Source organism: Chelonoidis abingdonii, chromosome 15 (assembly GCF_003597395.2).
Source record: "Chelonoidis abingdonii isolate Lonesome George chromosome 15, CheloAbing_2.0, whole genome shotgun sequence".
Taxonomy (NCBI): Eukaryota; Metazoa; Chordata; order Testudines; family Testudinidae; genus Chelonoidis; species Chelonoidis abingdonii.
Window position 1 is genome coordinate 55,889,206 of NC_133783.1, and position 25,990 is coordinate 55,915,195.

Here is a 25,990-nt window from a genome sequence, read left to right on the forward strand (position 1 = left end):
AGCTACTGGATTGGTTCCCCAATAATTCCTTGTTTTACAAAGCTTTTGCTTTATGTGGGGAGGGACTTCCATTCCTGCATATTATTCTATTTTAATTGAATCTCTGCTTAGCCTTCTTCCCTCTTCCCCACCCCCAACTTGCCACTTCCCATTAATGATAATGGAAGAGATGTGCAACAGCATGAGGCACTTCTTACCTGATAGCTACAGGGCAAGGTTGCACACTTCTCTTCCTATTTAACTTATCCTGGTAGATTACCAGACACTGTAACAGGGAGATTTAGACATATGAACTAATATTAAGACAACTGTGATGAAGTATCAGATGGGTAGCCATGTTAGTCTGGATCTGTAAAAAGCAATAGAGTCCTGTGGCACCTTAAAGGCTAACAGATGTATTGGAGCATAAGCTTTTGTGGGTGAATATGGCATGCATCTGAACAAAGTGGGTACCACAGGACTCTTTGTTGCTGTTATGATAAAGTTGTAAATTGCTGGAGAGCTTTGAAAGGACACTTTGTGGCCTGTGGGGAAGGCTAAGGCTTGCTGCTGGTACCTCCAGCACTAACACTGGACTGACGTGGAATTCTATAGACAAGGACAATGGACAGAAAACAGCTTCATTCAACTTACCAGACAGATAGATGTCTCAGTTTAGTCACCCCATGTTTGCCCTGTAGCCCAGTGGTATGCATGCAGGAAGCCAGTAGATCAGCTATAATTTGAGCTAAGATCTGCGCTTAGCAATGCATTCTGCAAAGACATTCTACCACTATGGTCTGAGTGTCTTTTGTCACCCTGACTCTTGTCAAGGACACTGAAGAAATGATCACTCCTACAGAATAGGTTTTTTGAATGTGCAATTAAAATTTATTGCTTTACATAGTAGTTACCAGAAGGCAGCTGAAGCACAATACAAATGTCAGGCTTAAGGAAGGTCAGTCTTGCAGCCACTGGTAATTTCACAGTTTAAGTGGAGACCACCACTTTTTGGCAAAGGATGAAAGTTAGTAGAAGCCCATTTGCTTCCTAAGCACTGATTTTAGACAGTGTGCTTCAGTCTGAAAGCAAGTGCTTCCATGTTACTTGGAATCTTGTGCCTATACCAGAGATGAGGAAACTGGAACACAACAGCTTACTGTCATCATTGTGATGAAGTCCAAGCCATGGCATAAAGTTGGCAAGTATGAGTGTATCATCTGCCTCTTAAGATTCCTCTTGCTCCTCTATTCAATCTTGTTCTCAGTAGGTGACTTCCTGTCCTGAGGAGTGCTTTGGTATTCCACAGAAATCTCAATGTGTGTTTAGATATGCCACCCTATTATTCCTGCATATTTGCATAGAGGGCTTCAAGTTGGGTCTGAAAGTATTTAGAGAGTTCTGTTCTCTTTGCCTTCAGGGTTGGAGTCAGGAGTCCCTGTTCAATAGTGAACATCTCTGGATGAATGTAGATGTCTTTAACCTGAGTGTAGAAAGATAGACATTTACACTTTCTAGCACATCATGGACTGCTAGTTTATCAGCACCATGTTAAACTGAAGAGCCACTGAATTTCCATATGGACAGGTTCTTTACTAATGCCGTTCAGGACTCGTTTAAGCTACAGCAGTGCATACTTCCCAGGTCTTTGGCAGCCACTGTTTGCCTGTGCTAATGTCTGTTATATAATCCTAAATACTCACTTGTTCAAAAGACTTAAGGCCAGCTTCTCTTCCTACTTTGACCATATCTTCTAAAATAGCTTTTTTCAATACCTAGAATAGACCAAGTTGAAAAAACAGACATCATGTAACACAGCAAGCAGAAGTTTAAAGCTACCTCCCTTTCTAAATCCATGGTGGAGTAGTGGTCTTGTTGTGAAGCTATGCCTAAGGTGTTGGATACTTGTCACTCAGTACTGTGTTCAGAACCCTATAAACATTAGGCACATCCCCATGAAGGCCAGTAGAGCATTATCCTCATTTGCTAAGTTGGAAGTCATTACACTGCCTTAGTCTTCCTAAGCTCCTGTGGCAATGGCAGAGCTAAGACTGGAACTCAAGGCTTGCCACCTCAACCCAGTGCTTACTCCAGGACATACTCAAAACAGCTGTGACTAAGGGCTAGCAACTAGTATTTTAAATGGAAGCTTAAAATATAAAACCAGAGACACTAAAATATCCTAAATCCACATTAAAGGCAGTTTCTGCCAGACTATTGTTCTCTGCAGCACAAGTATAATACACCCAGAAGATACAATCTTAAGATAAAAAGCCACTTACTGAATTTTTGTAAATTTCTTCAGACAAATCTTTTATTCCAAGTTTTGCTGCAAATTTTGGAAGTACCTCAGGGTCAGGAACCACTACACCCACTAGAGAGGACTGTGGAGAGAGTCACATTTGGAACAAGATGTATGATATGAAAGTGTCAAAAGTTTAATGCAATCCTGTTCAACATTTAACTGTTGGACTCAGTACAGGAGGAGTCATACCTAGAATCTCAACCCAAAGAGGCTTTGCAGAACTATAGGATTCTCACTTTGCCCATCACTGATATGAACAGATGACATGCATCATGGATCAGAGGAAGTGCCTAGTTAAGCTAATTTTTTTTTTTTAAAAAAGTGGCAATTATTGCAGAAAATTCTTTTCCAGGTATCTGGCTAGCAAATCTTGCCCACATGCTCAAGGCATAACCACCACCCTGTTTGGTATCAGGAAGGATGTTTGAAGTCAGATTGGCAGAAACCCTCAGGGTTTTTTTTTGGCCTTCCTCTACAAGATGGGGCACTGGTCATGGGCTGGTTTTAACTAGAGTAAATGGTATTCTCTGTAACTTACAATCTTTAGTCACAATTTGGAAGCTTCAGTAAATCAACCTAGGTTATGGCCTTATTGCAGAAGTGGGTGAGATTGTGGCCTGTAACGTGCAGGAGGTTAGACTAGATGACCATGATGCTCCTTTCTGGCCTTAAAGTCTAATACAATTGCCTGAGTCCTCTGGATAGGAGAGAGTGTTATACACCAACATACTTACCATTTGAGTTAGAGTTTTCCATAATTTAAGCAAGCTCAGAGTGAGCTACAGTTTAATGTCTTCAAATCAGACTTTAACCACTCAGCCTAGGCTCTGGGCACCCATTTCTTAAGAGTGATCAGTCTGTTTAAGATGTTTCAGCATTGGTTTAAATGCTCCCATTAAGATTCCCATGTACTTCATCAATTGCAGTGATATCACTTAGGCAACTTCTGATCACTCAAAACCCACACAGATATTGAATTACCCCTAAGTTAATTCTTATCACCTCCCAGCACACTTAGAAGTCATAAAGATTGTGGGATAGCATCCTGACAAACACTGCTGAAGAGAAGATTCCTGCCCTCTAATGGGAAGGCTAGCAAGAGACAGCCTTGTTCACAGGCAGGGGTTTTTTTTGCTTTAAAGAATCCCTGTGTAGTCTGACCTCCTATATATCACAAGCCAGCTATACCCACACAGAGGCTCTGGAGGGGAAGCTGCAGCTTGTACACAGAACAAGCTTCAGAGCAATTTATGGGTCTGAAGTACTCAAGGTAATGCTTCAGAAGGCCCAATTCTTCAAGGCTGAGCACTCATTTCCTATTTAGGAAGTAAAGCACTCAGGAAAGCAGCAATTTACCTTTAAGCTCTCCCCATGTACGAAAACTTGGGCAACAGGAGCACTTCTGATGTAGACATTTTCGATCTTCTCTGGTGCAATGTACTCTCCTTGTGCTAGCTTAAAGATGTTCTTCTTTCTGTCAATGATCTTCAGAGTTCCATTCTACGGTAATGTTTTAATGTTAAGGTATTTCCTAATAGTCATTCCTTCTCCCCCCCCGCCCCCCATTACAGCTTGCTTCTAAAAAGTTGACCTACTCCCTTTTGCAATGGATTTAATTTTTGTTGCATGGAATCATGCAGCTTGTCTCAGACAGCTGCATCTTCACAACCCCACAGAGAAGTTGAGAGGTACTAATTGGTTCAGAGAAACTGATTAACTTAAGCCCCAACTCCTCAGTTATTCTTCCAATTATCTCAGGACATGATTAGGCAGCACCTTTATTTTCTCTTAATAAGGAGAAGATCTCACCTTGCCTGATCATTGTGAAAGCAGTGGCATGTTCTTGAGTTAAATTACTGGCCTGACAGGTGTTATTTGAAGCCTTCCTTGTCTGAGCTAATTGGTCTTGGGCACTCCACCCTCATGCAAGAAACTAACAGTTACTGCCATCTTTGTTTTACCATATATTGTACCAATCAGTGGTGAGAAGGGGTCCTTAGATGGACTCTACACTCTGACATCTAAGTTTTAATCAACACCCCAATTCCAGACACCAGTTCTATGTCTATATTATCTTTGTAGTATGCTAAACAAAGCCCCCAAATTTAACTAGAGTTATCTGGAGTATATACCCAAAGATGTGTAGGCCTATCTTTAACAGTTTGGGAAGATACTAGTATTATGTACCTTACGACAATCCAATATTTTTTGCCATCACTACAAATTTAGTAGTGACTATCACTTCCCCAAGATTCCTCAACCAACTAGGGAAGTGTTCCTCCTATAGCAGGTATTAAGCCAGTGAAAACTTACTGGCATCCATTTCCCAATGTCTCCAGTGTGAAGCCAGCCATCCTTGTCAATAGCTTCAGCTGTTCTCTCAGGATCCTTTAAGTAACCTTTGAAGACATTTGATCCTTTAATGCAGACCTACAGCATGCAAACAAGAGCCATTTGTCATTACATGTAGCATTGCACCAGTCCTCACAGCATCACTCCAGAGACAGGTTTGCCTACCTCTCCTTCATTATTGGAAGAGAAGTAGTTCATGTCAGCCACATCTTCTAGTTTTATGATATTGCAGGGTAGAGGGGCTCCAACATGACCTGCAGGAGAAATTTAGGCAGATTTTACTTGTAAGATCTCTAACCTTTTGCAGAATCCATGGGCGACTTCCTCACACCCTCAAGGTACTTCCTACTTTACTTCGAGACACTGGAATTCAAACCCTTGAGATTCTTTCAGCCCCCCCCCCACCCATATATTGCTTTGGAGTTTCTAAATGGTGTACTATTCAAGGTAGGAAAGTACTGGCTGGATCAGGGATGTTCACTGCTGCAGGAAAACAAATCTGAACAGATCTTGATTAGAGATGAAGAGCATTTTAGCTGCCACGTTCTTTATGCTGAAACTATAAAATCTCCTACATTTCAAACTCCTATCTATTGAGATGCAAGTCATTGGTCCTTACCACTGATTGTTTAAAATCCTAGGACATGTGTAAGTTAGCTAGCTCCCTCCATCTCATGTCCTGGCAGTTTTCTAATTTGGGTAATTTCTCCCCAAATTTCTCCCCCTCCTGCTCATCTTTTTCAAATTGTATTTGAAATTTTACCCTGTCTTAAGTCTTAGCTATTGTGTGCTGGTAAATGGATTTCTGCCTAGTAGTTTTGATTCACAGTGATTAAGTGATCCAAGCTGGATCTAGCAGTTTCCTGAATAATGGTTGTATTGAGGCTTAGGTACCCAATATTTAGGTTTTATTATGAGCAATAAAACAGCTCTGCATTCTTCCAGGAAGATACTGAATCAACATCCACTTGTATTCCATATGTTGTGCAGAAACACCTAAAAACATAACAGTACCTCTCTGGATTATGTTTAGGTCCCTACCAAATTCATGGTCATGATTTTTAAAGTCAAATTCCATGTCAGCTATTTAAATCTGATATTTCAGTGTTGTAGTTGTAGGGGTCCTGACCCAAAAAAGGAGTTGTGGAAGGGTTGCAAGATTGTAGGGGGTTGCAGCATTGCTACCCTTACTTCTCTGCTGCTGGTGGTAGTGGCGGCATTGCTTTCAGAGTTAGGCAGCTGGAGAATGGGTGGCTGCTAGCTGAGAACCCAGCTCTGATGGCAGAGCCACTGCCAGCAGCAGTGCAGAAGTAAGGATGGCATGGTATGGTATTGCAACCATTACTTCTGTCCTGCTGCCGGCAAGGTACCTCATAGGTGGGCACCTGGCCAACAGCTGCAGGTCTGGCCACCCAGCTCTGAAGGCAGCTGTCGGGTGGCAATATTGTGACCCCTAAAATAACCTTGCAACCCCCCTGCAACTCCCTTTTGCATCAGGACCCCCAGTTTGGAAAACACTGGTCTCCCTTGTGAAATCTTTATAGCATAGGGTAAAAGCACACGACAAGATTTGACAGGGAGAGACTAGATTTCATGGCTGTGAATTTGGTAGGCCCTTATGTTTCAGGAGAGAGACTGGAGATTCTGGGTGAAGTGTGAGCAAGGAAGACATGCATGTGTGCTTTGGTCCTTTAGAGCAGTGATTCTGAAGCTTTTGTACTGGTGACCCCTTTCACATGGAAGCCTGAGTGCAACTCCCTTATAAATTAAAACACTTTAAATATGTTTAATACTCTTATAAATGCTGAGGCAAAATGGGCTTGGGGTGGAGGCTGACAGCTCACAACCTCCCCCCTTCCCATGTAATACCCTGAGGGGTCCTGACCCCCAGTTTGAGAAGCCCTGCTTGAGAGCTTTATATGCCCAAAGAACACAGTTCTATCCTTCTGCCCTCAAAAAAAAAAGCTACTATTAAGCCAGCTGGTCAGTATGTTCATGTGATGAACAGAAGAGGCTATTCAGGCTAGCCAGCCCTCAAAGAAAAGTGAAAGCAAGGTTAACTGGTGCTAACAGGTGTTTGAGAAGGTGTATAGACTACAGGGCAGCAATAAGCTGAAAGAGCATTTAAATTGTGTCTGCCAGGGTGATCTTTTCAAAGGCTCCTAGGACAATTTAGTTGCCCAACACCATGGAAGTGAGGCATCTGCCTTTGTCAGCTTCAGGGAAGATGTTCAATCTCAGCCATACCTGTTGTGCAATCTCCAGGCACTGTGAAGGTGCAGCCAGCTGCGCATTCTGTCTGACCATAAGCTTCAAAAATCTGGATAAGATGGAAACAAATACCCTTTTAATGTTGAGTCCTTGTGCAGTCACTGCTGTAACATAAGAGTCATGCCCATCTGTAGAGCGTCAAGATGCACTTTACATGACAATATCAAGTCTTTTGCTACTTCTGTCATATCCAGCCTGTGTGTGCAATAGAAGCAGATAGCAAAGAATATGGTGTGCAGCTATTGTAAAAAATTCCAGATACAATAGCCTGCTGTTTTGTTATGGTCAGAATTTTACCACTGAAGGCTTCGCCTACATCCAGTCCCTTCATATAAACAATTCCTAGTGCAGGCCTGCCTATTAAACATACCAAGAGAGATCTCCTCCAAACTCTTCCTATTGGAGGAAACCTATTTAGCTTTCTTGCCCTGAGCAGAGCTGTCCAGACTCCTTTCCCAGTCCCCTCCAGAGCCATTCCCACCACTCACACCCTGTGTAGAGCTAGTGGTGCACTCCTGCCACAGAGGACCCTACATAAAGTGGCTGAAGTGCAAACACTTGCTAACAGGGCATGTTTCTAGAAGACTCCTGACTCCCCATTACACTCCCCTGCACATTGACTGCTTTATTGCAGAGAGAAGAACTACTCAAAACAGCATACCACAAAAGGTTCGTGTTCTCCCCTTGCTATACGAATGCCACAGCATGGGGGTGGCAAACTTAATTTGCCGAGAGAAACATGTACAAAAAAACCAGAACAAGTCTTAATAGGATTGTGACACTACATGATGCTTTAAATTCAGTCATTTTCTTTGCTGCTCCTCGCCACCCTTCTTTGCTTTCTATTTGGAATAAGCTTTTCATGGCAGGGAGTTGGTCTTCAGATTTGGCTATATGAAGTGCCTGACAGCGTCAGCCTTCCAAGCAACCTCATCCTCCACCTCATTCAGGAAGAGGCCCTTATTCTACATAGCACAGAGTGTAAAGATTGTATGATGTTGGAGCCAGCTAGAAGAGTGCAAGTATATAGATAGGTGAGAAAAGTTTTAGTGTGATTAAGAGTCAATGATGCAGAAGGAAAGTCTGTTCTAGAAGTGACGTCTTTTAGTGCAAAACTGTTCTCTGCAATGTGGAATGCTATGGCATTTATCTTAGCTGCATGCTGAGAAGTCCATACTTCACACAAAAATAATCCCCCACTATACTCAGTCTAGGCCAGTGTCACTTATCCCTGAAAGTGACATCTAAAAAAAGTGTTCTGTCAAATCAAGTATGACAAGTTAGCCATAGTCTCAGAGAAGAGTCTGCACCATGGAATAGGATGGCAAAGATGGCTCACCTGACATCCCAATGCTCCTCGGAGAAATGTCAGGACAGAGGGAGATATGGGGGCAGCTGCTGTTACCATTATACGCACCTGCCCACCCATGGTCTCCTGCAAGAAATGATTAAAGTAGTCAAAAAAGCAGAGCCTGATCCATCTATAGGAGTCAAGAGTTTGTGACTAATCAGCATGTTTAACTGGATCTCATTTTAAAGTGGTGTACAGGAACCTATGACTTCATTCAAGGTATGCCTGTTTTCTTGATTTCTTCCTCCCCCTCTCCTTAACAGCAACCACTGCCACAAGCAGCTAGCAAGTCACTGTCTAAGCCACACAAGCACTCAAAGGGCAGCATACCACTTCTTGAACAGAACTGAGCACTGCTCCAGCTAATGGAGGATTAAGGCTTAGTTGCTTATGGGTGTAGAGTGCAGCGCTAGGAGCCGTGCTCCCAGTGTTGCCACCCTGATTACACTAACACTTTACAGCGCTGCATCTTGCGGTGCTCAGGGGCATGTTTTTTCACACCTCTGAGCACGAAAGTTGCAGCGCTGTAAAGTGCCAATGTAGCCAAGCCCTTAGTTGCCATTCACCGAAGGGAGAGGATCACAAGATATGCCAACAGGTCTTCCTATCCAACGGGCATCAGTAGTGCAAGCACCAAGCTGCTCAAAGGAAAAAAAGTTGAGACATCACTGTATTCTGTCCCACTTGGCTCTAGAACATGGTAGCCACTTTTTAGAATTACTTCAAGGCAACCATGTCTAGCTTAGAAGTCAGATCAGAACTCTTCCCCGCTGCTAATTTGGCAAGGGTCTTTGAGTGCTTTAAGTGCCAAGAATTACACTCTCTCAATTGAGGTAGCCACATGCAACATCTGAACTGGAGGTGGAATGCTTGTTCGTTATCCATTTTACATGGCCAGCCAGTGATCACTCAAGGATTAGATTTCTACCTTCATCTTTAGCTTCCAGATCTCATTCCCTCCCCTCCCATGCTGCTATTGCCCCAATTTGTTTGTTGATCCAGTGGCTGCTCACTCTGAACAAAGAACTGGGCTATTCTCCTCTTAGATGCCAAAAGAAGTATCTTGTGTACTACCCCTTACACTAATATACACTAACAGTCACCAAGGATTGGATGCGTCTAGATTTTAAGGAGAAGACATTCTATTTAATAAAAGCAGCCGTCTCATCTTTCAGAAGAGCGTCGACTCAACTCAGGGGCACAGTATATTTTCCCCCAGACACTTCTGTCCAACTGGAACACAGCAACTCAAAGTTGCATTCATGCATGTGTGTACAATGAAGTTAATCACTGCAAGTCTATCAGTTTTACTGTGTTGGTTTGAACTATTGCTATAGAACAGCATAGTGTTTAGACGTCCTTGTGTGTAATTCACTGCAATATTACAGGGCCAGAATGGGAAACAATCTACAGATGTGCCAAGTCTGCTACAATACAGCCTGGCTCTTCAGTTCATGTTAGACTCCTGCTTTCAGCTCTGATCCAAGGTAAACAGCATTACAGTGGCTATGAGAGTCTTATTTGGCTTACCATGCTGTTCTAGTCTGCTTATCTCCAGCAGCTCATCTATCACCTTTAGGCCTGGAGCGGTTACTGTGAATATGTTCTGTTACTCAAGTTATATGCATCTTTGAGACATACCTGGACTTTCTTAAAGATCATTTTGTCCCAGATGCTGTCATTTCGGAGAATGCCCTTCTTCACTTCGTCCAGTTTTCTGGCTAATGCAAAGTTTAACAGAACCCGTTTCAATGGATTCTGTGCACCACTTTGTATCTGCAGGTGAAAAGCGGTTTCAATGAGTTTATTCATGAGCTCACCAGGATATTTTCCCTCATGAGAAACAAATATGATTTTTAAAAAGTTTGAAGAGTGCTAGATTCAGTGTCTAGTGCCATCTTCCTCCATTTAGAGACAGCATGGACATTGGGGAATATAATGGTGCCAGTTGGTGTAGTGGTCACATCTCAGCCATGACCTTGAGGGACTGCCTGTGTGGTAGATTGGGCCTTGCAGGCTCTGCAAAGAATGCCATGACAGTAAAGACTGCCAACAGGATTTGTTTGCACTTTAAGTAGAAGCCGACATTCCTGCCATGGAGTGTTAACAGTTGAAGATCCATATTTAAATTTGTTGTATTACTGTAGCATTTAGGAGCAACAATCATGACACCAAGCCCCCACATTGTGCTAGGCTCACTCCTCTAATCAGGACCTCTGCCCCCAACTTGTGGGTATTCAGTACATTTAATTTAAAGCCAAGTTTCCAGTAAGTGCTAAGTTTGTGAATTTGCAACTGTTGGAAGCAGATTTAAGTGCACATCCCCCTGCATGTAAATTTATCTAGGAAAGCAGCAGCTTTTAGTACCTTGTCATAGATCCTGTTGAGCAATCTTGGTACTGTTGGAAACACAGTTGGCTTCAAGGTTTTCATGTCATCCGTTAGTAGTCTGATGTCTCCTTGGAAGAAACCCACTCTTGCACCACTGGAGTACATTATAGTCTAAGTAAATATACAGAGAATGAGCCTAGTTCTGCAAGTCCTTGCTTGGGGTAAGAATTCCCAACCTCATGACTAGGAGTGTCAGAACAATTCATGAGTTTAAGGCTATGCAGGCTTGTCAGATCTATAGCCTGCAGCTTCCTTGGAGAAGTGAAATGGTTCTCCTTTGTGCTTATGTACCTCCTGGGAGCCAAGGATGAAATCTTCATCATATCCCCATTTTATGGATGGGCAAGTTACTTGTACCTGTTAACCAAATGACATCCCTCATGATAAAAACTAGACCTACATGAGATCCTGGACTGTAGTGCAACAAGTGAAGAAACAGTTAGTTGTGATATTAAGGTCTTTAAGAACACTATTAACACTCAGAAAATAGCAGTGAGTGTAAGTGCTTCCTGTATTAAGTGATCTGTGGCATTAAGATTCAGTATCCCTGAGATTCACAAGGCTTACAGTTTCTATTTTACAGATAAGGAAGTGGAGGCAAAGGGGACAAGTGACTTGCTCAAGGCCATTGAAGTAGATCAAGAATCAGGATTACACAGAAGGTGAGGTTGGGTAGTGAGTGTACTTTGTGAAAAGATATTACAATATAGTCCATATGAAATGTACATGTGGGCTTCTGGACCTACTCTGAGAGTATTTATAGCCCTTCAGAAGCAATTAGAGTTACGGGATGTTTAAGAAAACACCTCAACAAGTGACATTGCCAAGTGTCCTCTACCCTATACTTTGCAATGGTGTGACAATGTTGCTTTAAGGTGGGAAATACCCACCAATCGATCCCTTCAGAGGTAGGGGATACCAAGCAGGGCTATGTTTGTCAGATAGAATTCTGACAAAGTTTATTTACGGCTTACTTCATTCAAATTGATTGAAATGTGAAAGTTAATGGAGACTTGATCCCATTGAGAAATGGATCAATAAGATCTTTGACATCAAGTTCTATGGGATCAGGACTGGCCTGAGATCAGTTGTAGTTCTCTATTTCCATTTGGTTAAAGAGCTATTCCTAAGGCATAGAAAAGAGCCCTCAGTTCCTCCCATGACCTCTTACTTTCTTTATCTTGCTCACATTCAACCCCTATTGGTTCAGGCCCTTGATATAAGAGGCTATGGCTCAGGGCCTGTTAGTTTGGGGATATTAAAGTGTTGCAGGTGAATGCTAGAGAGAGTCAGCATGATAGTGTAGACCCTGGTTTTCACACCTTACATACTGTTGCAATATATTTTGTACAAAGTACAACTGGTAAGGTAATCTGAGAACTCAATTTGCTGATATATCATACAGGGGAAATCTTTGCTATATGTATTTCAACACATTCCAAACTCCATGGTTCTGCCCAAACAGATGTTGGCAAACAAGTCTGTCCTAAAACAAAGGAATGTGTGCTGTGCTTAATTTGCATTTAAGGAATAAAGAGTAAAGCAGGAAGGGAAACCAAGGAAGCTCAAACGGGTGAGCAAGTGTGTGTGGAAGGATGTTCCCTGCTGGTTATCTCCTAGTGCCCAACTGGAAATTTTTCCAGCAAAAGAGACAAACATCAAGGGATCCCTTCTCTCCCTGCCAATCCCATACACTGATGTCATTGGACTCTGGGGGAGAGGGGTCTGGACCTACAGGGTTTGGTCAGTAAGATGGCTAAAAGCATGTGGTGAGATGCTTTGCTTGTATCTAGTAGTTTAAGCTAGCAAAAATGTAACCCAAGTGGGGCTAGCAGACTACTATGCAGACACTTGCTGGAAGACTGAGCAATTTGTGTGGGAGCTACTTCAGCAAGGCATTTTAAGGCACCCAAGTTTGCAGGACAGAGGTGACGTATTAATCTGGATCATACCCAGATAAGTCAGTCTCCTGATTTGTGCTGCAATGTTTTGTAATTTGAGATTTACAGGTACATGCATTCACACATCCACAGAGTGTTTGTAGTACATGTTTGAGTGATGCACCAGTTTGCCTACCCACATATGTATTTAGATTAGTGCTGTCAATTGCATTTAATTCATGTAATAAATATCAGTTCTACTTAACAGTGCAATTAGAGTTAATATTTCAGTTCAGCTCATACATCTTACAAGTATTTGCACTGTAAAAATGGTAATCAAATCTAAAGTGAGGATTGTCCACAATTCTGTAATTGAAATCGATATTTGAAATTTTTGAATTTTCTACATTTTAAGTATGTAATGCTTTTATGAGGAGATTGCACAACTTACAAATGTAGGTTGTTACATAACTGCACTCAAACAAAGCAATGTAAAACTTCAGAGCCTACAAGTCTACTCAGTCCTACTTGTTCAGCCAATTGCTAAGAGAAGCAAGTTTGTTTACATTTACTGGAGATATTGTAAATAAGAAGCAGGCAGCATTGTCACCTGAAAGGGAGAGCAGGCATTCACATGGCACTGTTGTAGCTGGCATTGCAAGATGTGTACCAGATATGCTAAAGATTCACATGCCCCTATGTTTTGGCCATCCTTCTGGAGGACTTGCTTCTATGCTGAAGACACTTGTTAAAATATAACGTTATATTTGTGACTGAATTCCTTGGGGGGAGAATTGTTGGTCTCTTGTGGTTTTACCTGCATTCTGCCATATATTTCATGTTATAGCAGTCTCCGATGACCTAGCACATGTTGTTCATTTTAAGAATACTGTCACTGCACATTTGACAAAAGGCAGAGATACCAGCGTGAGATTTCTAAAAATGGGTCAAGTGCTGTAGCTAAGATTTGAAAATCTGAAGTGCTTTCCAAAATCTGAGAAGGATAAGGTGTGGAGCACGCTTTTAGAAGTCTTAACACTACTCTGATGCAGAAACTACAGAGCCACCAAACAACAAAAGGAAAAAATCCAAACTTCTGCTGGCGGCATCTGATTACGGTGATGAAAATGAACATGTGTTGGTCTGCACTGCTTTGGATTGTTATTGTGCAGAATGCATATCCTCTGGAATGGTGATTGAAGTATCAAGGGACATGTGAATCTTTATCACACCTGTCATGGCATAAAAAGATTGTGATACTGGCTACAACACTGCCATGCAAATGGCTGTTCACTTTCAGGTGACATTTTAAACAAGAAGCTCTAATGTAAACTAGCTTGTTTGACAGATTGGCTGAACAATGCATGATTTTGGAAAGCAGACAAGTTAGGACACAATAGACAAGAGATGTTGAGAAGGTGAATTGGGCAGGCTATTTAACTTTCTCAGAAGAGTGCAAGAAAAGCCACTCTGAAGTTGGCCAGATGCCTTTAGATATAAAGGTATCATGTTAGCAGATCAAATAAAAGTTTAGATAATGTTTTGCAGGCTATATTACACTTGTTGCCAGAAGTATTTAGTTCAAACCTTTATTGGCAAGAATGTATATGGATGTTTTGATTAGTCATAGTTACATTTGTTTAGTGGTTGGTATGTGCCCTGGAGCATAACTATTAATATCACTAAATGGTTTTGAAGGTTGGCCTATGGGCAATCTAGTATTGGCCACTCACAAGTCAGTAGCTAACTGCTATTGAGTTAAGTGTGCCATTGTAGGACTGGTTGCACAGATACAACTTCTATTCCAAGGTCCTTCCTGTAATGGTCTGGTAGATCATTTATATAGGTGTTTCCTTAAGGGCTTGATTTACTCTTACCTGTAGTACTCTCTCAAACATATGAGCCAGAGGAAGATAAGACACTGAGATGTCTGAAGTCTTGCAGTCAAATGTAGTCTACATTGAAACAGAACAGCATTGAGGTGGGAGATTATAGTTATGACACAGCATAACAGATTCAACATATCTATGTTTAACCACAATATTGAAGTGGCAGGTAATTTTACACCTGCTCAGGCCTACTCAGAGGTTTGGTGAGTCAGAATTTTGGTATTTTCCCCCAGAGTGATCCTTTAGAGACCACTGAAGTTAGCATGGAGGGGACAGAGGGAGGGTGGTGGCCACCATTTGCCATTCCTCAAGTCCCTGTCTAGTAGGCTCCAAACCAGGCTGAGGAAATTAAGTCAGGCACTCTTTCCTCCAAATCCCACTCTTGAAGGAGAAGGTTGGGTCTTGTGTTCCTTCTAGGAGAACGTCTAGCTTTCCAGAGTGTTCCTGTGTAGACAAGCCCTAGGAAAGGCCCAAGATGGGAAGTTCAGATCCCAATCTGAGCAGCCAGGATTTAGATATTTCAGATCCTGTGTTCTGGCTCAGATCCATTCCTAGGACTAACTTCTCATTTCTGTAAAAGATATATTCATGTTCTGGCTTTGGACAGGAGTGAGATTAGTTACATTGGCCTAGTCTGCAGGGGAAACTTGTCCGTTTCAAAGTCCTGCACACAGTGTAGATTGATTGTTAAGTTGACTGTGGCAACTCAGGACGACTTGAATAGTTTTGTGACGCTGGATGGCTTAGACAGGATAACAAGCCTCCAAAAGGAACACACACCAAGTTAGTCTGCACACACTAAAGCAGCAACTTACCTCAGTACTTTTAAGGAAAGCAGCGGCATTTGCAACAACGTTTTCATGTGTCAGCATGGCTCCTTTTGGGTCACCTGCCAAAGATCATGGGGAAGAACAAACTCATGGCAGCTGGAACCACTAGGGATTAGGCAAGTTTTACAGTTTACATTTGACTCAATCACTTGTACATTTGCAAGCCCTCAAGGGGTTCATTTGTGGTATTGGTCTCAAGTCATGTTTCCATATGTAATTAGTAAGTCTTCACTAACAATGTTAAAGCATTGCTGTGGCAGGGCTTTAATGTAGCTGTGTAGTCAAAAACCCCACCCCCCACAATGGGAGTAGCTCCCAGTGCTGGTGCTCTGTCTACATTACCACTTTACAGCACTGAAACTTGCAGTGCTCAGGGAGGGTGTTCTTATTATGTAGTCTTGAGATAGAGCTTTTGGATCAGAGATTGAAACCATCCCTACATAAATATTACATCTAATGGCCTACAGAATCCTGAGGTGCAGTCTAGGACTGTCTCCAGGTAGGCATGTTTTAAGTGGAAGTGAGAGCTGTAGGTTTAAGGGATAACATGCCCAAGATGGAGGGCAAGATTTAGACTGGTAGAACTATTCACTGTAGTGGAGTTGCATGGATGTAACAAAAGGAGATTTTTGGCCCATGTCTGCTGTCCCTCTACATTGGCTTCCATTTTATAATTTTAGTGTAATGTATGAAGCCTCCTGCAGTTATTCACTACAGGATGACAAAGCAGGAGAGGCTCTTATTTGATAGCAAGTACCATCAAGCAGTTGTTTATCACAGAAGGAAATTATGTTTTCTGCATTTCAGGTCTTGATTGTGATGAGAGGGGAATACTGGAAATGTTTCATCTCCCCTGATCCAAGGGAAGAAAATTCAGATAAGACAGACTTTAGTGTCTGAACTCTACTTGTTACTTACCCGTTGTTCCACTGGTGAAACAGACAACGCTAAGATCCTCAGGTTTAGGAGGCTAAAAAGATGACAAAAGAAGCAGTGTTAATTTCATAATCCAAGAGTTTAAATCCTTGGCTCCATTACTGTAGTGTCCAAGCCTGGTAAGAAGCCTGTAGCCAAATCCCTGGTATTTCTCCCTTTTCCAGCAAGACCCTGCTTGGGTTCAGTTATTTTGTAAGGGTTTTGAGGTAGGAAGGAGGGGAACATTAGTGGACTTCTGGTGGAGAGGCCTCTTCAAAGAGGCAGGTTTTGCAGTGCTTTCAAAGAAAGAGTATTAAGTTTCAGTAACTTACAACAGGTTCTCTTAAGTTGTTCCTGCCCAGCTCCTGTGTCAAGATAGATTAAAAAAAGATAGCATTAATGCTTATTGTAATATCAGAAAGTAAATGCAATGCAAGCAGGTGAAACAGGCCAAATGGGGCCTGTGATTGTTTAGCCAACATGCTTTTTTGCCTGCATGTCAATGAGTTTATACCTTGACAGGCACTGGGCTTTCCCTGCACTTCCACAGCAGTTACTACTGAGCCCTTTTCAACATACTTAAGACAAGTACAAAGCTGGCTGCAGAGTTTCAATGAATCTCACTAAACTGGTGACAGCATGGCAGATGAAATTCTTTGTTAAGTGCATAGCAGAAAATAATTCTAACTGCACATACAAAAATGGGGTCTAAATTAGCTGTTACTACTCAGAGATCTGGAGTCGTGGATTCTCTGAAGACATCTGCTCAGATGTAGAACAGCAGTCAAAAAAGCTAACAATGTTAGGAATCACTAGGAAAGGGAAAGATACAATGGAAAAATGTCACTTTATACAAATCTATGGTATACCCACATCTTGTGTGGTTCTGGTTTTCCCATTAAAAAAATTGGAAAGAGTACAGGGAACAGCAACAAAATTTAAGGGTATGGAACAGCTTCTATATGAAGAGAAATTAAGACTGGGACTATTCATTTTGGAAGAGAGGGATAGGATAGAGGTCTATACAAATCATGAATGAGTGGAAGTGTTATTTATCCCCTTCTCATAAGAACTGGGGTCATTCAATGAACTTAGGCAGATTTTAAAAATATTTCAAGAGGCAGGCAGGCAGGCAGGCAGGCAGGCAGGCAGGCAATCTGTGGAACTTGTTGCCAGGGGATGTTGTGAAGGCAAAGAGTATAACTGGGTACATAAGAGATTTGATATGCTCATGGAGGATATAGGCAAGAGCTAGCTCTTGCCAAGATGGTCCGGGATAACACCCCATGCTCCATTTTCCTAAGCCCTTGACTGCCAGATGTGGGGGCACGGACCACTTGATAGTTATCCTGTTCTATTTATTTCCTCTGAAGCATCTGACAATGGTCACTGTTGGAAGGGAGGCTACAGGGCTAGATGGATCATTGGTTTTACCAGATATGGCCATTCTTATGTTTTTAATATTCCCATCCACAGAAGCCCAGCAAGTCTGCCAGCTTGTGTTGGACCCATGCACTGCAAGCTTTACAGCCCATGCATTTTACAAGTTACAGCTTCAGAATCTTGTGCTCGATATCTCCAGAGCTAGCTTTAATTTCAGTGAGTTTCCCTCATGCTCTCCAGAAATTAGAGATGGTACAGACCATGTACCTAAGGTGGCTATTGATGAAGAGCTGCAGAAGTCTGTCCATTCGAACAGTTTCTGCAAGGCTTACCAGTTTGGTTTGGACTGAATTTCTTATTCACAAAAGAGTCTGTATGTTGTCATTTAAGGGAGCACAGATTAACCCCCAACATTGCTATTGTATGAAACTAGACATCTGAATACCCAGTCAGTATGCCAGCTCAAATGCTTATAAAGGAGACCTTTGTATTAGATACAACACTCCAAAGTTGCATCTCTTTTAATAGGTGGTACACGACTAAGCCACTCTAGGGAAACTCCAGTTACCAGTGTAGTAAACGTGTCAGTGTCTTCATTCTAGTAGTCAATACATTGCAGTCTCTTCAATGGCATGAACTATTGACCTGAACATTCAGTCTGAAGGTCTCAAGCAAGCAGTGAAATGCAACTCTTGCTTCAAATCATTGACTGATCATAGTTAACAAAATCCTCCTCTTACCAAGGAGCTGTATTGGCCTTTCCCTGAACAGTCCAGATAGGCTGTAAGTGAGGGGTTCACATACCTCAGCTTCCTGAAAAGACAGGATCTCAACTCCTTCTTTGGCACCTTTATCCTTGAGCTCATCAAAGAGATCCATGAGAATGATGGTCTTCAGACCTGGGATCTTCCCTTGCTCACAGTTTTCAAGCAGGATTAGTGCCTTTTCAGGTTTGTCACAGATCACCATGGAGATGTCAGCTACAGAAAGGGAATAGCCCATACTTCAGCAGGAATTGGATCAGGCTTCTGAAGTTATAGGAGCCCTGATCTGACCCATAGAGATTTTAGCCATGATTGATTAGAGGTTAAGAGAAATTCAGGTTCTGTCCTTCAGATCTTTCAGCATGTTGAATCATCATTTGAAAGGTTGCAACCAAAGCCAGCAGTTGAAGTTAAATGCTCTGCACTCAGTTACTCTGGTTACAAGTCTGGGCCTATACTAATGGAGTCATACCAGGGCTGGATTTGACTTAAAATGCACAAGTGTCAGCACCCCACCTCCAAAAATGGACTGTGCATTTTAGTTGTACATGTAGAAGTGGGTCTTGGTAGCCAGAAAGAAAAGTCAGCAATAAGTATTTACAGTGGATTTTCAAAGTCACTTAAAATGGCCAATTTCAGCCTTGGACTTAAGGGAAGTTGATGGGCATTAAGACTTTATCCCCTGCTTAGAAGTTACATTTTAACCATCATCCTGAGTATTGGCCTCTAATACTTAGAATTTAGAGAAGCCTTTTACATGTGGTTTTAGTAATTGCATGTTGTGGTAAGACAGGAATGGAACACTAATGAGCAAGCAACATGTTCAGATGCAAATGAACCTAATTAGATTACTGCTCTGTCATCCCAGGAGACAGAACCTGTTGCTCAGGTTAGCGTGGCTTGTAATTTAATTTGTAATGATTTTACAAGTTGACTGATAGTCTAATTGTTTGGCAAATCCTGCATTTGATTTATTTGAACAGAGAGAAAGTTCTGACAAGGAAATAAGCAAGACAAAGACCAGTGGAAAAAAGTCAGTCACCTAAGGGGAAGACTTGAAATAGACAAGAGGGCACTCGCTCATTTTACTAACTTTGGCTGGAATCACATTGACTGTTTTGTATTCAATTAGTCCCATAGGATCTCAGGCAAACTAAATTAAAGTGCATACTTAGTGTTGGCAGGATTGGGCCTTAGTTTGAGTCTCAACTCAAACTAATTTAAACAGGATAGAACTATGAGGATACTGCACTAGTTTGCTTTTGCTAGTTGGAGAGTTTTGTAGGGGTCTCATTAATAAGTGAGACACAGATGACCCAGTTCCTTTCAATCTCTTCCCAGCTAGACTCAATATAGTCCTTAGAATTTAGTGGACAGTCAAATCTTAGTCCAAGAAATGTGGTGGTAGGCCTATTGCTTGGATCATGTCATCTTCCAGGATAGGTACTGAGAAAGTAGTGTTAGCTACAGATTATGTGCTGAGAGTTTAGGGCTGAGTTGCAGAACTAGAAATGAAGAGGTCTAGGTTTGTTAGCTAGCGTAGATCTAACAGTTCTGAAAAACCACAGCTACTATGAAACCTGAAGCAGAAGGAGCATTGTTAGGTCAGTGAAAGTGGAAAGGAAGAGTTACTTATTGTGAAGGTTTTTACCTTTGTTAATAATAAATACAATGGCATCTGGCCCCAGAGTGTCATAGAGTGGAACAGCAACCATTGAGTAAGTGTAGCAGGCATATTCTGAAATGATCCACTGCACAAAAGAAGCAACAAGAAATAGCACTGTTAAAGAAGCAACTACCCTGAGTGTTACCCAGAGATGTATGGTAGTTCAAATGCTTTTGCCAGAGCAAGTTTAGTAGCCTGTAGAGTAGCCCCTTATACAAATCATACTAGATATATGTGTATGAACTGCATGTTATGGCAGCCAGAACCCAGATCTTCATGGTTAGTCCTAAGCAGTCACCTGGACACAGATCAGCAGGGGGAAAAAAAAAAAAAAAAAAAAAAAAAAAAAAAAAAAAAGTGATTGGAAGGAAGACAGATAATTGGCTCTATGGGCTCAGGATTTAACTGTTCTCAGATTGTCACTTGCAGACCAATCCAGTCCCTATTTAAATTGTGGGCCAGTCTACTGAATTTAGACTCATGAGTGCTGGACAGTTGCCCATAGCTAGGGTTCTGCTGGTCACTTACCTCTGGTCTATTTTGAGCAAAAATGCCAATAAATTGGTCTTGTGATGGTGTACATCCTTTGAACAAGAGCCCTGATCCCAGGTATTCAGCTCTGTCTGATACCTGCAGGAATAGAGAAAGTTTTGGCTCATTACCACTGGAGACTGCTACAGTGTGCTGATCCATTCTTTGGACTATATAAAATAAGTGGAACTAACCTGTTTGTAAGTCAACCACTGATATGGCTGTTTTGGTTTTCTGTACCCCAAACATGGTCCATTTTCTAAGAAAAGTTGGGAAAGTTTGTTATGAACATTTACATAACAGTTTTATATTAAAAATTGATCTTCATTTATTGAGTGGTCTTCAGTAAGATGGCAAGTGCCTTGTTGGATCAATCTTAAGTAATTACTCATGTAGTTAAGTGTTTTGCTAGAATCTTTATTTAGGCAGGTATCTTTAATCCCAAGAAGATACTGCACAAGAGGTCAATCTTCCAAGCAATCAGGGAGAACCTTAAGAATGTGTAACAGTAACAAGGAGAAGAGTAATGTGTGTGTCCCATAAGAGAAGGTTTCTTGGAAAGTCATTTTCTAAAGAGCCAGAGAGAGTTGGGTAGCAGTTAGCCAGAATTGAGGTACTCAAGACTCCAGAAAGAGAAAATACTGGAGGAGACTTGAAAGAAAAAAAAAAAAAAAAAAAAAAAAAAGGCGTTTTAGTGGAAGATTAACATCTCTGGCAAATTGATCTTCAGGACAGATCAAGAGTGTTCAACTATTGATTAGAGTTCTGAATGGCTTCTGGCTATGATTGTCTCTTTTGTACCCTTTGATATTGTTACTTGCCTGAGTGCTCTGCAAGGATGAGGCCCACACACACTGAGTTATTTGGCTTTAATGAAGGTAAAGTGACACACCTGCAACGGGGACTCCAAGCATTGCTATCACGAAGACGGGGAACGGAGTCCAAAGCAAGATATACCCCGCAGCACTTATAGTATATGCTAATACTATGCAAAGCAGCTTATGCCTATGCAATTCGGGACTTTCCATCAGCCATGGCCGCCCACCTTGGACTGCGGCCAGGGGCTTTCCGCCCTTCCCCATACACACAGGGGGCTTCTCACGCTAGGTGGTTCTAACCCGCTACAAGCAAAGTAAACTGGTATGCTGCATCTGCTAATAACCTGTCCTTGAGAAGGCGATAAGCCCTAGCTAGGCCGTAACAAACTCTTCCATGGTCCCTTACAGATCTTAAAAAATTTTTTGCAAATGAGTTCTTTAGTTAAAGACCCGTTAACTACACCTGTATGCTGCCCCCCCCCATAATAGATGCATTAAGAATTTAGCATTTGCCACCTATTCACTATTTTCTAAGAACTATTTGCCAAGAACTTTCATTCACCCAGTCAGGAGGCTGCAATACCATCCAATTCTGCTGGCCATTCATATGACTATTTTAAATAGACTGACACTTACAGCCATTGCACATGTTGTCCAAAGTCAGGGGCAGTTCATGACTTTGCAGATGAAAGTTATTTGATTTAGCCAATTTTAACATGTAATTGGCCATGCAGTCTCTAGCTCAGAGTCATTTTATCTGGAAAGCTAAGTGCTACCTAGCTACAGTGCACTCTTCCAATTGAGTTTCAGTCAGATGTCTGGTCTCAGAGTAAGGGCATCCTCTGTGTATTAGAATTCAGGTTCTTTCCTTTATACTAGGATGTAGAAACATTTAAATTTAAGCTTATGATATCTTCAGTTAGCAAACCTGAATGTCACCTTCAAACAGGGGGCCTTTTGATTTTACGCACTTAGCTACAAACACACACAGCTACTAGCAGTTCCCACCCAACTGACGTTGGTTAATATGAAACTGTAGGCTGTGCACAGAGCCTCAATGAGCACTATTACCCATACTTTGCACTACACATTTCCCACTCAACTAGATGCACAAGATGCTAAAACAGCAAAGTGACTGGAAGTGCTTTTCTTCCAGAATTCAGTTGCATATGAATAGTTTACACTGCTTTTGTACCTTTTGCAGTGGACTAGTTTGTTCAGCAATGAAAATAATTCTTTCCTAGCATAGTATTCTCCCAAGGCTTTTAATGCAGCCTATGGCTCATGTATAAACACTAAAACAAAAAAAGCCAATCACATCTCTTTTCCCCAGTAGTGGTCAAGTGTCCTGAAGACACAGACACCAAACTGGGGAGCTTAAAAAGATACAAAAAAACCCAGCTTGGTTGAATCAGAAAACCCTTGATTCATCTCTTATAGCATAGCCAAATGTTTCCAACAGAAGTGATGAAGCTTCATTGCTTTGGACCATGGAATTAAACTGGACAAAAAGCTGTTTGTCCAGTCTATTGAAGGCATTCTTAGATTGGCAGGATATTAAGAGATCTGAGACTGTCCGATCTAAGTTTACTGAGAGGTATTGGCATCTTGAGAGCAATTTGAAGGGATACGAAAGATGGCAGTGCTGTTTATTTGGATACTTGTGAATCCAAGAGGCTACTGATTATTCCTTTATGTAAGGAGTTACCATCCCAGGCTTTAGGTCTGGTATGCTGTATCTGAAGCATGGTCTTACTCTCATTGAGTAATGTGGCTTAGCCCCTTAGATCGAATTCAATCAATGCGCAGTCAGAACCTTCTCCTAGAAAAGGTCCAAGAGATATTACAAATGTAGCTGGACCTAGACTAGACAATAACATCCTTTCTGGCTTTAAGTCTAAGTACTTAAAAAGCAACTTCAAGAACAATATTCTACTTACCAGACACACGGAGTCCTCTTTGGAAGACCTCGTACATAGTTTTGGCATCCTCATAGTAATAAGCAAGCAGCTCGTTCTCTGGCAAGAAAGTACTTCCTCGGGCACCTCCCTAGGGTCAGAGCACATGTTTGTAAGTGTTGTTACAGAACAGTGAACTGAAGGTCAGGTGTGTGACAAGCAGCTACTTCCTCCTCCAATCCTCTCCCAAAACCCTTTGAGGGGAGTTCTAACACACAAGCCTACAGTCAGTTAGGAGGATTCACTTCCTCCTAGACTTCTGCTTGCTCATGGGGATGAATCCATCCACTGTAGTCTCCAAGACTAGAAAGCCACTATAAGTTCAGGTAAATTTACTTCATCCTCCTTTATGATTGGACAGCCAAGGTGTTTACACAACTGGTAGATTCGGAAATATTGCACTTATTTTAGCCTCAGAGCTGACATGTTATCAGACAGGTATTTCAATGAACTCAAATTGAGTAATTGCCACTAGTACCACTCAAGTGATCTAGATGTTGCTTGTTTTGTCACAGCTAACAGTCCACCCCTTATTACGGGCATAATAAAGGTAATAGTGAATTAAGAGTTTTGAGATTTACCCATGGTGTTTCATGCTCCTACTCCTCATAAGTTGAGCCCAGATTCAGATTGGAGGACTGAAAGAAATTCCCCTAGTTTAAGTCACTGTTTTGGTAATAGCTCCCATAACACAAAACAAGGCAGTTTAATTAACCTCATTTACCTAAAGTTTTCAGTGGTGCCTAGATCCCATTGAAAGTCAAACAGAAACAAGTATTTTACATATTAAGCCATGTAAGCATTACCTGAATTCCTATCGACTGGTTGTTCAAGTCAATAGGAGATGAAATAGTCTTTGGTCTGGTTATCACCCATAAAAAAATTGTAGCTCCAAGAACAACAAGGCCAATCAATGCTGGTGTTGGGAGTGGTGAAAACAAGAAATGAAGTAGCCAAATCATGGTGCTGGATCAGCACCACCGGGGTGTTGGACCTGAGCAGAGAAATGGAAGGTTTAGCAGAGTGTTCTGGCTGCCATGATTAAATGTGAATAGCTAATTTTAAGAACAAGATGCAAGATGTTTAGAAAGGTGCTATGGGTGCCAAGTAGCATGAATCAGTTAAGTGAGTTGAAAACACCCTCTTTCAGTATGTAACTGACCATGCGTATGCAATGCTGTAGGTCCACAAGTTCTCAAGTCATCCATCCAGTAAGCCTACTCCATCCACTGAACACCAACAGACTCCTTACCCAGGAATTAAGATAAAGAATGTTAAATGGGGGAAAAGCTAGGAGGCTGAGAGGAAGAAGTGGTTTCATTAGGACTGGGGAATTACCACTATTGAAAGAAGTGGAAAGATTTGGAGGGGCTAAAGGCCATGAAGTTTAGCCAGGTCTTGCCCCCAACTGTTTCAGTACTGCAGTGAGCTAGTAGATGCTCCAGACTGAACAATGAGAGGGGAAGAAAGGCAAGAGCTGGAAGCTGCTTGTCAAAGGAGTTCAGTGGTAAAAAGGACTAGGGATAGATGGGAGTCACAAGAGTGGAAGAAGAAGTCAAGGGTAAGTTTCTTTGATGCTGGTTGCTAGAGCATGCTTGCATGTTAATTAACTAGAAAAGGCAGCTGCTAAGAAAGAAGTAGCAACAAAAGGTAAGTAGCTAGGAGTGGGGGAAGGTTGAGATAGAGAATAGATGAAGTCTCCTTTACCCAGTCACTGAGAGTCTTTTGGATTGGAAGGGCAGGTTCTCAGATAAGTCTTGAGCAGAACAGCTACATGGATTTAGAAGTTATCCCTGTCTACCCCCCACCCCTAAGTGTCACAGCAAGCTAGATCTGAATACCTCAAGTTCAGAGTTTGGGTGCATGAGATCCACAATCAGACTTTGCTGATACTGCCTATCTTTATGATGGACCAGTCCATAACCATGGAATTTAACATAACTGATCACTGGGATGTTAGTGTCAGAGCAGAATGCTGCTTTCCTGGTAGCATCAAATAGTGGTGATGCCATAATATTTGCTTGTTAGCAAAAAGCAATTCTTATCCTGTGTGGCTAATTTTTTTGCTTGTGGGCAGGATTGTTCCCTTTCCCCAGATGTATTTTCTTCACTCTATGTTAAGTTGGAAACTGAACTAGTATCTTTTGCATGTGGGACTAATAAAGGATGAGCAGGGCTATGTGCTACAGTTGTATAATTCAGGTTTTGGATTTGCTGAACCATGCTTCAGAACCAGCACCCCCCCCACAAAACATAGAAAATAAATGTTGCTTGTACTCTTTGCAAAGAATGCAATGTCCACACAGCACAAGTTTGCACCAAGTCCACTTTTCCAATGCTATCTTGCCCACCTGCTTTCAAAATGTCTCTAGTGGAGGAGGAAGGGCAGGCTTCTGAAAGAAAACAGAGTGGACAAGGCCACCAAATAGCACCCTTCTCCCACTTTGTGGAGTGGAGGGATCAGATTCTACATGGACTATTGGAGATTAATAGCATGAAAGTTAGGACAGAACAAGGGCTTTGAAACTCAAGCCAATGTCATATTCATACTTAACAGTTAAGCTACAGGGATGCTCAGACCACAGCTGATGATGCAGAGTAATATTGTCCCATTGTTGCTTTGTACTCTCAAGGCAGTGTGCCTAGAGCCACATATGCCATCTTATACTCTGATTGTAAGCTTTTGGAGGCAGGAATCACTTCTGCA

The 25,990-nt window shown here is 41.8% G+C and overlaps 1 protein-coding gene across 1 annotated transcript in view; it reads right to left on the reverse strand.

Moving 5' to 3' along the window:
- Positions 1-971: 971 nt before the first annotated feature.
- Positions 972-25,990, reverse strand: part of ACSL5 (acyl-CoA synthetase long chain family member 5) — a 38,081-nt gene continuing 13,062 nt past the window's right edge. The window contains exons 2-21 of the mRNA XM_032793585.2: positions 24,090-24,277; positions 23,266-23,374; positions 20,702-20,766; positions 20,505-20,606; positions 19,962-20,061; positions 18,351-18,526; positions 16,496-16,528; positions 16,167-16,218; positions 15,234-15,307; positions 14,407-14,484; positions 10,626-10,760; positions 9,900-10,034; positions 8,247-8,342; positions 6,884-6,956; positions 4,802-4,890; positions 4,598-4,714; positions 3,641-3,784; positions 2,262-2,363; positions 1,683-1,754; positions 972-1,462 (exon numbers count right to left, since the gene is read on the reverse strand). Of these exons, the coding sequence (XP_032649476.1) occupies positions 1,322-1,462; positions 1,683-1,754; positions 2,262-2,363; positions 3,641-3,784; positions 4,598-4,714; positions 4,802-4,890; positions 6,884-6,956; positions 8,247-8,342; positions 9,900-10,034; positions 10,626-10,760; positions 14,407-14,484; positions 15,234-15,307; positions 16,167-16,218; positions 16,496-16,528; positions 18,351-18,526; positions 19,962-20,061; positions 20,505-20,606; positions 20,702-20,766; positions 23,266-23,374; positions 24,090-24,245 (2,049 nt within the window). The 5' untranslated portion in view covers positions 24,246-24,277 and the 3' untranslated portion in view covers positions 972-1,321. The remainder of the gene's footprint in view (positions 1,463-1,682; positions 1,755-2,261; positions 2,364-3,640; positions 3,785-4,597; positions 4,715-4,801; positions 4,891-6,883; positions 6,957-8,246; positions 8,343-9,899; positions 10,035-10,625; positions 10,761-14,406; positions 14,485-15,233; positions 15,308-16,166; positions 16,219-16,495; positions 16,529-18,350; positions 18,527-19,961; positions 20,062-20,504; positions 20,607-20,701; positions 20,767-23,265; positions 23,375-24,089; positions 24,278-25,990) is intronic.